Here is a 12027-nt window from a genome sequence, read left to right as displayed (position 1 = left end):
GTTGTCTGCTAAGCTTAGCTTTTCTTCAGACTGTCCTTCACCCCCAGCCCTTCTCTCCAACTGTACTCAACCTCAGTGCTGCACACCAGCATATTGCATATGAGTTATGAATGCCAGGAAAAAAAAAACAGACAAAAAACAAAACAAAACCACACACACAGAAAACAAACAAACAAACAAAAAAAGAAACAAACAAAAAAGAAACAAACAAAACAAAACAAAACAAAAACATAACAAAAGAGAATGCCATTGAGATAAAATCAGATACTGTACTTCTATCAAAACAAGAGAAGACAGGTGCCTGCACTGCCAATACCCACCTCCAGAGTCATTGGGACGTTCTGCTTGCGGACATTATGGTTGTGCTGGTCAGTGTTCAGCATAATAACTGCATAGGCCAGGGCAAAGCAGGCATCACTATTAGCAAATGGGGACCCATTTGATTTCTGAAAGGCAAATATATACACAGATCAGTCCCACATTAACAAGGATGTATCAGTGACCAAGAGAACCATTTTCCCACCCGCAGTACTGAATCATCTCCGGAACAAACAAAAAACCCGAGGCTCTGGCTCCAGCTTCCTAAAAGCGCCCTGGAAATCTACATGCCACTGCTATCTCCTACAAAACAACAGCTGCTGCCTGCAGGACACAGTAAGCTTCTACAGGCGGTTTGATCTGTCATGTCCAACATGGTGTTTGAGCTTTCTGCCCACCAAGTACACACCCTCCAATGTTCTGTGAATGCTTCCAACAGTCTCTGGATTACGGGTGCCTCTCCTGGTAACCTGAAGGCCTCTAGATAAAGTCGTAAAGCTTCATCCAGCCTTAAACCTTGGAAGCTGAAAGTCCTGCAAGAATAATGAATTGCAATGAGAAACAAACACAATGGGAAAGGTAGGATAAGCTTACTGACTACAGTCTTGTTTGGTTCAGCATCGGAATGCCAGATGTCACAGAGAACAGACAGTAAAGAGGGAAGGGTGAGGAACAAAGAAAAAGACCATGAATAGGCAAAACAACATAGAACCACTGATAATTATACAAGTTATTAACTACATAATTATCTCTGCAGTCTTCACAGAGACTGGCCTCTACCGAAAGAAGTTTGGGTGTCACGCTACCATACTCACCTAAGGTGCTACCCATTTGCAAGAGATGCATAGAATCATTCTGTGGTTAAGGCATATTGATACACAGACAGCCAAGTGACACAGAGCCCATGCCTCCAGGAACTACTGCTGTACTGCATTTTAATTTAACACTGAGCTCTCAGCTTTCACCCTTTCATGATTAAAGGGATATGGAAAGACACTCACCCGACAAAGCTTTCCAGCAAGTCTATGTTCTTACGGTCACTCACAAATTCCCCAATCATCTTCTTGTCCAGGCGAGGATTTTCCCGTAGCCACCTGGCCACCTCGTTGTTGTCAATGGGGGTGGCAAGAAGGTTCTTCTCCTGCAGAAACTGTATCCCTTTCTTTGGCTTTTGGTTGAACTGCTCTGTGCCAGTTATCAGGAGCTGAAGACAACATTCTCATAATTACAAGCTTGAAGTGCATAATTTCTTATTTTAAATTGTTCTTACATTTGAATCAAAAGCAAATAGATTAACCTTAGCATGATAAAGTTTACTGTACCATGTGAGTGGGAAAGGCTAACCAAGATCAGAAAACCTGTATCCATCACAAGAATTCGGTATCAAGTCATACTGAATGGAGCACACATGAGCTGCCATCTTTGAAAAGCTTTAAGTTTCACTGAGCAATTAGCTCTGCTACTCCAAAAGCCTCAACAAAGCAGAGGAAAAGTCTTTGATGAACCTCAAACATGTTGAAAAGATCAGCTCTACCCAGCTACAATGGCATTACTACTCCATGTCCTTGTCTGTCTCCTTTGGCTCCAGGCTCTTGTACTCTACCTCACTGCGTGACATGCAGCAAGAATCCTCAGCTTTTATGCAGCTGCTGAAAGAAGTGCTGCAAAAGCCTAAGAACTAGACAGCACCCTGCAAGTGAGACATGCTCCCGACAACATCTGGTGCTCCTGCATGGCGAGGCTATCTGTAGGCAGAGAAGAACAGGAGCATTTTTGGTTTTGAAGGGAAGTCAACTACTCTTCCCTGCCTAATTCTTACTTTAAGAAACTAGATAGTACCACAGTCTGTGTAATAAAACACCTGACTGAGAAAGGGTTAACCGAAGGTTCTGTTGGTGTTCAAAAAAGCCAAAAGCACAAACAACTGTATGAACTTTACTAAGCGCCAGAATAAATGTCAGTTCCCCATTAGCTCCTATCACGATCAAACCGCTAGTGATGACCTAGTGAACTAAATTCGTGACCATCATGACTACTAGCTCCCCTGGGTTCTCAGTAACTCAGAAGCAACCAGTCTTCTGTTTTCTGCTTCCCTGCAAGCATACCTGCGTGAACATCCTCAGGTTGCAGTGAAACACACAGATCCTGAAACACAGGGACCCAGTGAGGGTGTAACAAAACAACACCCATGTGCTGCCCCAGTGTGACAGGCCTGGAGGGACTCTATGACACTAAGAGCATTTTTGTTCAGGAATAAATCCTGTAACACAACCCCGAGGGTATTCTATTGTTATACAGCACATAACAACAGAACGTGTTTTATTTCTTAAGACCATCCGAAAGGAAATTAGACTGCTGGCAGTTTATACTGCATTTATAATCATGTCAGTCCTGTGCTTCTGAGCTTCTGGGCATTGCTTTTGGAAACACACAAGAAACCTTTCCATTCAATGCATAATTTGTTCTCTGCTTTTATTTAGTAGATTTTTTTTCCTCCAGTACTTCAGAGGTTAAAGGAAGCAGAACAAGCTGGTGCCATGTCAGCATCAACATTTCTGAAGTTGAATGTTTAGTGTGCTCTGTTGACATGCTCAGGATGAAATCATTACCAGATTTAGCATCAGGAAAGGATTTAGCATCTGGGCAAACTAACAGATTTACGTATGTCTTTCTGCCCTCTGCTGTAGTGTAAGGCACTGTCCTTTTTCTAGAAGCACCTGGAACTTTCTTTAAGGAACTCCCAGCCATTGCTGGGACCAGCTGCTGGCAATGCTCTTGATTTCTCCTAACCTTGTTTTCCAACACAGTAAAGCTGGAGTCTTAAGAGAGGCTTTTGGTTAGAACAATGAAAGCACTATACAGGCTCCTTCCTCGACAACAGACTTCCACACAAAATCCAACAGCTAGGCTGCCTTGAAAACTAAATTTAATGCAAAACAAAAGGTTACAAACGAAACAGTAACTGAATCAATATTCACTTCTTAGAAATTGGCTAATGCCAAAACTCAGTAGTTCCTCTGAAGACTGTGCTGACAAGCACTTCCCCTGATGTGCCTTTTGGCTCAGCATTATCCCACAGCAGCACTGCCCTGTAGGTAAAGAACCGAGCTCCTCAGTACTGCACTAAACTTCCTGGAGAGAAACTGATGCCTTAAATTACATTCAGATCCAGAGACTGCCAGAGTGGATCACAAAGCAAATTAGTATGCCAGCAGCAGGGGATCTGTTGTGCTTCCTTCAGTATTTTTGTTTAAATAAGTTAAGAAAACATGACCATCTCTGGTCAGAGATGTACAGAGTTAAGAGTGTAGTTTGGAATAATAAGGCTCAAAGAAACAAACATTGTGGCAAAGTCATTCTTTGTCTAATCAAGACAATCTTTTCAGTCATCCTCACGACAAAGCAAACGCAGGAGTAAACGAATCAGCAAGCTAGAATGCCACTTCTATTACTGGCCTCTTGATATAGTCCCCATTGACAGGTTTGATAAGAGTAGGCAACCTGACCTTTTCAATGTAATTTGCTAATTATCCCCATAAATTAAAACTAGACCCAGCAACTTTCCCACCCAGAAGTCAGATGGACATAGCTTACAAATTGCACCATAAGATTTCCCCAACACTTCCTGCATCTCAGTAACCAGAACAGATAATAATCAATGCTGTCCCTGAAGTATAGCAGGATTTTCAGTAATCGACTACGTAATTCTTATCAGCAGAGACTGGAACGCAAGATTTCTGAGATATGACCAGTCATGCAAAGCCCCCATGAGATGGAAAACAAGGAGAACATTCAATGATCCATTTGCAGTATGTTCCCAATCATACCTTCTTTTTGTTCTTAATCTGCATAAGTTCCTGAGGGCTTGGAAGGATGCAAGAAAATCGAGTAGGCTTCTTGGGGACACTCTTCTCAGCTAGAAGGACAAATTGTCATTATAGTCAAGCCTATCCCCATCCTCAGAGTACCACTCAGCCCACTATCGTGTCCCATCACAAGTTTCAGTCATGGAGTCTTGTTGAAATATGCTGCCCCACAAATGACAATCACACTCCTGCTATTCAGCTACTACCACCCACATTTTCTGCAACATAATTACACAGTAGCTTCTTGTTCTGGACAATTTCACACATCCACAAGATTTAATTTTCTGGATGTTGTGGTTGCTTGCATTACCCAGAAAGAGCCTTGACTACCTTAAAGTATCAGTACTGTGATGAATTTCACACACTTTGCCCCAAAGTGACCCACCAGATCTACCCCCCTCCCAGAAGAAAACTGTTAGTAGGCCTATATAGCACAAATATAAAGCAAATATTCACCACATACTTCTTTCTAATTATGAACACGTAATAGCTACAGCAGTCTATGGTATAGCAGAGCTAGCCAGCAAACGTCAGGACCGTTCTCAGTACATACACACAGAGAATCCCGCAGAGACTATTACCTGTCTCGTTTCCTCCTTCCAGTTCCATGCAGCCTTGCTTCATCTGGTCAGCCATAAGGCACCCACTGGTGGGAGGACATGCCCCACCTGGCTCTGACACCACACCGGAGGATTTTCCCTCACTGAGCACTCTCTCGTTATCTGTAGAAGTTAAAAACAATACAAAAAGCCACACGAATACATAAACCAAAGAAAAAATCTTCCAATAGAGAAAAAAGAAACTGACCAGTCTAAATTGAGTATGTGTTTATTCAAGGGTGTTCCCTGCAGTAACTGTGATTCCTCAGTACCCTCAATATTTTGTCTACATTAATTCCACAGCATACCCTCCCCTTCTGCTGTGTCTGCCAGTCTTGACATGGCCTTCATATAAGGCTCCATGAGGTGCACGTTTTAATCTCTTTGAATTTTATTTCTGCCGCATTGGTTGCTCAAACGAACGGACAGGGAACAGGTGCTGGGGGATGGGGATTGTAGGTGCTAACTCAGGAACTTGATACTTCACTTCTCCACACAATAGATGAAAGACAAATTAGTTTCATCACTACCACTATTGTTATAAACAGCAAAGTAGCAAACATGGCAGGCATTCATCTCATCTCCACAGTAAGAACAAAGTACAAGAGCTGCTCTGCTCACTAATGCTCAAATAGATACAAATAAATCTAGGTCACAGAAGCTGCTGGCCAAAGAAAAAAAAAAAGTCTTGTTCACAAGTACATATGAAGCAAAGACAAGCTTGGCAATTTCCTTGCCTTAGAGAAAAGAGAAAGCATGTGCTGTTTTGGACAATAACCAACACAAGATTTAAATCACATGTTTTGTTTTTTGAAATTAACAAAAAAAAAAAGGGGGGGAACTTTCTTTTTTTTGCTTAAGAGTGTTCTATTCTTAAGAGGTTTCTAAATCCTCTAACAGGTAAGACCTGGAAAAGGAAAGAAGCATAATGTCATTCTTGAACAGCAGACTCTCTCTCCTTGACATTCAGAGCAGAGATGAGGTACAAGACCTTGCTCTGATAGCAAGGTTATAAACACCAGTGTGCAGTTATAAAACATGCAACAGGAAGACTGACAACACATTTATGGAGCTTAATACATGAATTACCAAAATGAGATCCACAGGTTTAGCACAAGACTAAGCTTAGTATCAAAACATCAAGAAATGGAATCTTACTATTGTTTGTTTCTTTGGTGCTGTTCATGGTTTCTGGGCTGGATTTGACAACTTCCTTTTCTTGTTGATGTATGTTACTCAGCACTTTGGCCTGGCAATGTGCCTCTGTGCTATCTATCACTGTCAGCAATGCTTCCATAGACAGCAGATGGACTGTATACAGCTGTCCAGAAACTGGAAAGGCATTCTGGAAAACAAAACATGTAAGCATCAGACAACTTTCATGCCTCTCTCTCTCTCTCTCTCTCCCCCCGCCTAATGGGGGAAAGATGTTTCCCTTTCAGCTTCATGAACCCTAAAGCATACAACAAAACACCCTAAAATTTCCACACAAACCTTTCTAGCATATACCTAATGGTTTATTTGCTGTGACATTATTAGTCTCGTGGTTATTCTTTTCTACTCTGCTTCCAAATGTTCAATAGCATTCTTCGTCTCTACAAACTACTCACCCCAAATCTTTCAACCACTCCCATTCTCAAGTTCTGCTTCTGTGCTTACCATGCTCTGACTTACAGACTTCCCCTTCTGCCTACCCCTGCTCTGTCCCCTCCAGGTGCCCCCAGCCCGTGCAGGGAGGTCAGCAGCCCCAGCGAGGCGGCAGGACAAGCCCTGTGGGTTCAGCACCTTGGAGAGCAGCTTGGTGAGCTCCTCAAAGAGGTTGGCGCAGTAGTAGTCACAGTCGTAGTTGATGTAGAGCTCAGTCACGAAACTAGGAATCCTCCACAGCTGAACAATGGATTCCAAAGCCATCTCCTTCATTTCATATGGCATCTTTGGGTTTTCCACGGTGATTATTTCCATCAGTTTCTTGATGTACATCTGGCGGAAACACAGGGTAGCTCAGTTTAGGGAAAGAAAAAGGAAAGCAGGACAGTGAATAGCTTTGAGGACTACAGAAACAGATGCAAACTTCATCTTTGCACACGATCTGACATATCCCATATTTAATGGTGGCTCATTCTGAAGGGGGCTGTAAAAAGGTTTCAAACATTTTTATCATTTAATGCACCTGGATCTACCATTCTGAAAAACTGGTATGAAGGTGGGCGACTGCAGTGCACCAGTCTCAAAGACACTGTTATACAACAAAAAAAAAGTCCTAAATAGCCTACCCATAACCCACTGAGTCATTTATACAAAGGTAAGTTGATATTCAGGCTGTTTCTGACTGCCTAGCTATACGCAGCTACTGAGCCCAAGGCACTATTACTATGTACCCAGTGATACTCAAAACTCACCTCCAGCTGGAATTTCAGATGCTCTCTCATGCTCTCAAAGAGAAGAAAGCACACCCTGAGGGAGGTTGCATACAGGTTGAGCCGTTCAACGCTCAGTAGCTAAAGAAAAAAAAAATTATGAATTGCAAAGGATAATCATTAGGTGCTATGATCAACAGTACCCATGCCAGTCTTGAGATCCACACATTGTTTCCCATAGCAGAGGTGTTGTAAAAAAACAAGACCAATCCCTTATTCAGCCTCCTGGTCTCACCTCTTGTAAGTGTGTATGGTTATACTTGATTCCTTTCTGCTTGTGGTAATGCTGTTTTCCTACTGTGATTTTGTTCTTTTGCTAACTAACTCCACAGATTCTCTCAGTGGAGAAGTAACCTGGGAGAAGAACTGCCTCCAACACAGCTCTTGTACAATTAATAGCTAGAAAAGTTCTGCCAATTTACTAAGCTAGCAACTTGCACTCATAATTACCTCAAAATCAATTACATCAAAACACAATGTTATCCCCCAGTTCATTCCAATCAGCTTCATTCTCCTCAGCCCTGGCCTAAAGAAAATGGCTTGTGACAACATCTTTGTTTTTGCAGCATCACCATTTCCCTTGTGCAATTCAGAACTCTCACTGCAATACAGCAGAGAGCTTCTTTGAAGACTGAGATCTGTCAAACTTCCGAATACTGAATTCCAATAGACTGTTTGACCCAAATTAGTATCTAATTCCTCCATGCCATATCCCATGTTAGCACAAGCCAGACTTACTTGAAATAGGTGTCGGCATAACTCTTCCTTCACAAGTCCCAGGAGGGACTGGCAGTTTGCAATGGGAGCTGACTCCAGGGCAACAGTTAGCAGCTGCAGCCCCATGTGGATCATCACCTCGGAGTTGTGGCGATCAAGAGGGTTGGTGAGCGAGATGAGAAAGCGGAACAGTTCTCTAATACATGGCAGTCCATAGGGGACCAGCGCGGCTCCTAAAGGAAAGCGAGACACATTGGTACTCTTAACAACTTGGCTTTTGCTGATGTCTAACAGGTGTTACAAATTACATCATTACAGACCAACTAAGGAACAAGAATTTATCACCCTCATGGCAGAAAGTGGCACAGAATAGTGGAAAGGAGAAAGGACTTCAGCAATATTGCCCACCTCTCACCTTCTTTTTGGGAAGACTGAGTAAAACGTACTCCTCGGGGATTTACATAGTCCATGTCGTGAACTGAGGCAGAGTCAGAATGTTCTGCTACAGACGTGCACTCCTCTAGAACCTCAGGAATAGACTCGACAGAGGCTGACTGAATCTTCTCCTCCCTCAGACTTTCATTCTTCATTGGTATCAGACATTTGAGAAGGAAAGAAGAAAAGCAAAACAAGACAACAGATACTAGGTAAGCTAAAAGAAAGGCTTATTTGCTCACTGCTCATTCAGAGCTATTAAAACTATACAGGTCACTTGTGGAAGAGAAGCAGGAAAGCAAAATTTAAAAGAGCACATCTAGATAATCTGCAGCACTTTCTTTCCAAAACTTTTACTTCCATCTAGCTCTTAACTATTTTACTTAATTCTATGTTGTGAGACTAAATTTCCACAAACAAAAGATTTATTTTCATCGAAGATAACTAAAAGAATTCTCCTGAAGATTTCATCTATACTTCCCTCTAATACTTTCTCCTTAATTAAGATTGATGATATTGCGAGGAATAGGACTAGTTGCATTAGATACGTAGATACATAGCTGCATTGCGGGGCTGCACAGCTATCATTTCTGAGTCAGTGGGGATTGTCTCAAGAAAAACAACAAATGTTTGTGAAGTTACAAATCACTTATACAAAAGGATGTTTATTCTGATCCTAAGCCTTAAAATATAATATAAACACTATGACCAAAAATAGAGTAACTGTACTAAACCCACAACTAACTATGCTGGCAGTTGGAACTCTTCCTTATAAGCAACCACATACCTGGAGTTCTGGCTGGTTTTGATTATCAGTGACTTTGGCCTCATTTGAAGGCATTCCTGCATGAAGTCCCAAAGCAGTGACCTGATCCAAGTCTGTCAAGTCTTCTTTGGAGGTGGTCTGTGAGGATGTTTCCAAACCACTGTCTGTAGAAGGGCTGACTGCAGATGAAACATTTTCTGAGCTTCCAGAGGAGCTGGGAGGAGCATCTATGAAAGTAACTCCGCTTGCTGATGAGAAACAGAAGCAAAAAGATCAGCAGAATTTTCTCCTTCAGCCCCCAGTTCACACACTGAATACAACTACGGTTTACTTTGATCACAGCAATGTACTACGAATGATCTCAGATAACTAGGTATTAATGTAGAGAAATGAGACAAAGCCCTTTCTGGCTAGGGATTAAAGCATCAAATAGATGAATAGGTGAGATACTATCAGTTCTCCAAATTAAAACATATCACTTGGAATCTAACAGATTCAGAGAATAAGATAATTCATGTAGTTAAACAAATGGTGCAGAGGGTTTCTCTAATTGAGAAGAAATCAGAAAATAGCCCCAAAGATGTACTTTATACTTTGATGCAATGGCACAAGCACTTTAATATTTGCCTCAAACATCAGTCAATCCTTCAAAGTGATTTTTTTAAACTATTTTTTACACTTTGATTGGAAGGCAAGACCTATTTCTTTAATTCACATTAAAGAAATGAAATTGCAATAGAATTCAAACAAGTCTGAAACAAAGCACTGAGTAGTTTTATTATTTCTAAATGGGAGACAATTCTTCCAGAATCTATGTTTTCTTTTAAGGAAAACCCACATATTTGCATCTCTTCTGGTTTTCAGGAAAACTTAAAAAACATACACCAAATGTTCAAAAAAGTGATGATATAACGAAGGGCATGGTAACAAAATAAATGCACAAACCAGAGGTATGTTATAAATTTACACGTAAAATGTGTATGGTTTTGCGCAGTCAGATGTTTTATTCATGACTTGGCTTTTGGAAATATTTTAAATAAATAGCAGAATGTTACTTGATTTTTAAGAAATGATATGGCATACTTAATCAATTTTGTAATCTTCTCTTCTTCACATGCTAAGACAGAATTCTGACATAAAAAGCACAATTAATACATTACCTAGCTCTACAAGCTCAGCATTAATAATGTGCTCTATAACATTATTCAGCTTTCTCTCCAAAATGTTACAGGAGTTATCATGGAATTTAACACCTATGTGAAAGCATAAATATAATGATTTATGTAGGGATAAGCTCTCATTTGGATGTCTAAGTTGGATGCAATTTTATCTCATTGCTTCCTTAGTTTTCAGCAATCATGCTGTTGTGTCGAAATGCACTTGGAATCATTCACGATATACTGAATTGTGTTCTACATTGGAATAAGAGTCAGAAATACGTATTTTACACAACTATTGTTTCAAGCTTCCCGTCTGCTTCCTTTCACTGTTAATGTTTATGTCTGATCCGTCAAAATTCAGAGTGCACAAGAGACAGAGTACTTTGCAGCCAGAGGGACTCATTTATCCAGAGGAGAGGTTAAAAACGGTTGTAACTATTTAGTCTACTTCTATAAAACAATAGGATATGGAAGTCCCCCAACATTATAATCTCCAGCTCACAGCACTAGTCATATACTGCACCACTTCTGGAAGCACATGCAAAAGGATTTGTGTGCATGCCCATCAGTTTCCTGCAAACAAACCTTTTTCAGGTACTTTTGCTGCTCTCTCTACTTTTTTCCTATGTTCTATGTAACTCTTCATTTCTTCTTACCACACCGCAACCTCTGTTCTTCTCATAATAGTTGTAAGTATACCCCATATTTCTCTGTTCCTTAATGTGCACAGTCCAATGTTTTTTATTCAAATTTCATGGACTATGGGTGAATACTTCCAATCTTTACATCTGTAGTGAGAGATCTGATCACTCACCCGTTCTTGATACCTACGTCTCTGCACATCCCACAGTTCCACCTGTATCTCTTCCCCGTCACACTATGCTCATCCTTCATCACCCCCACCCTCACTCCCTTTGGTACACCTCAGGAATACGTAAAAGAATACGTCACTTAGATCAACAATCTCCTACTGCAGGCAACTGCATTGTTATACAATTCTTTTGCCATTACTTTCTCCCCATCTCCAACTCCTTTAGCTCTCCTCTTTCCAGTGTTCTTGTTCTCAGCCTCTTCCACGTACCTGCTGCACCCTCCATCTCCTCCACACCAAATGGCTGCATATAAACTCAGCTACTTGTTTAGGTCCCCATTTCCCTTCCCTATAAAATACTCCTGTAAGGCACAATGAAGGCAGAGAAATGCTGCCATGTTAGCCACTGGATTGAGCTTTCTGCCATCAATATGTATTCCACCTCCTTCAAACTTCTTCTCTTGGACCAGAAAAGCTATGACATATTTATTGTGACAGTCACTGAGAACTAAAATAAAAATCATTAAAAAATATTGAATGCAGAACAACTTGTTAAGAGAAATTAAATAAAGACATTTCCAAAACAGCCCTGGAATAGGTGCTGTCTGGTCTCTGAAAATAGATTTCAGCCTACCTGCAATGGCACTAGCATTGGCTGCTGGTTGTTCTGTCGCAGGTGAGACCTTAGCTACATGTCGAGGAGGTCTTGGTGATCTCTTCTGCTTTTTCCATTTTGATGACTCGCTCATTCCTCCAGCTCTCATTTTCAGCTGAAAACCATAAACCATTAAGAATATCAGTATAGAGAAACCACATAGCACAATGGACTACACAAGCCAACCCACACAGGCTGTCTCAAAACTCTCAAAGTCAGGCAACAGCACTCAAATGTATCACACAAATTTATCAGCACCTCAAAGTCATGCAAATCAGCTCCT

The 12027-nt window shown here is 41.1% G+C and overlaps 1 protein-coding gene across 5 annotated transcripts in view; it reads right to left on the bottom strand.

Annotated features, from left to right (window-relative positions):
* The window catches only part of GBF1 (golgi brefeldin A resistant guanine nucleotide exchange factor 1), a 105017-nt gene that overhangs the window by 17343 nt on the left and 75647 nt on the right, over positions 1 to 12027 (bottom strand). For all 5 annotated transcript variants that reach the window (XM_084526037.1, XM_084526033.1, XM_084526034.1 and 2 more), the window contains 12 exons: positions 11724 to 11859; positions 9140 to 9366; positions 8333 to 8501; positions 7939 to 8150; positions 7183 to 7281; positions 6569 to 6763; positions 5942 to 6128; positions 4766 to 4906; positions 4146 to 4234; positions 1320 to 1522; positions 728 to 851; positions 321 to 446 (listed from right to left, as the gene is read on the bottom strand). In XM_084526037.1, the coding sequence (XP_084382163.1) occupies positions 321 to 446; positions 728 to 851; positions 1320 to 1522; positions 4146 to 4234; positions 4766 to 4906; positions 5942 to 6128; positions 6569 to 6763; positions 7183 to 7281; positions 7939 to 8150; positions 8333 to 8501; positions 9140 to 9366; positions 11724 to 11859 (1908 nt within the window). The remainder of the gene's footprint in view (positions 1 to 320; positions 447 to 727; positions 852 to 1319; positions 1523 to 4145; positions 4235 to 4765; positions 4907 to 5941; positions 6129 to 6568; positions 6764 to 7182; positions 7282 to 7938; positions 8151 to 8332; positions 8502 to 9139; positions 9367 to 11723; positions 11860 to 12027) is intronic.

This window comes from Aythya ferina, assembly GCF_964211825.1.
Source record: "Aythya ferina genome assembly, chromosome: 7".
NCBI classification, from domain to species: Eukaryota; Metazoa; Chordata; class Aves; order Anseriformes; family Anatidae; genus Aythya; species Aythya ferina.
Note: the sequence above shows the minus strand (reverse complement) of the source record. Positions and strands in the feature narration are given on the sequence as shown.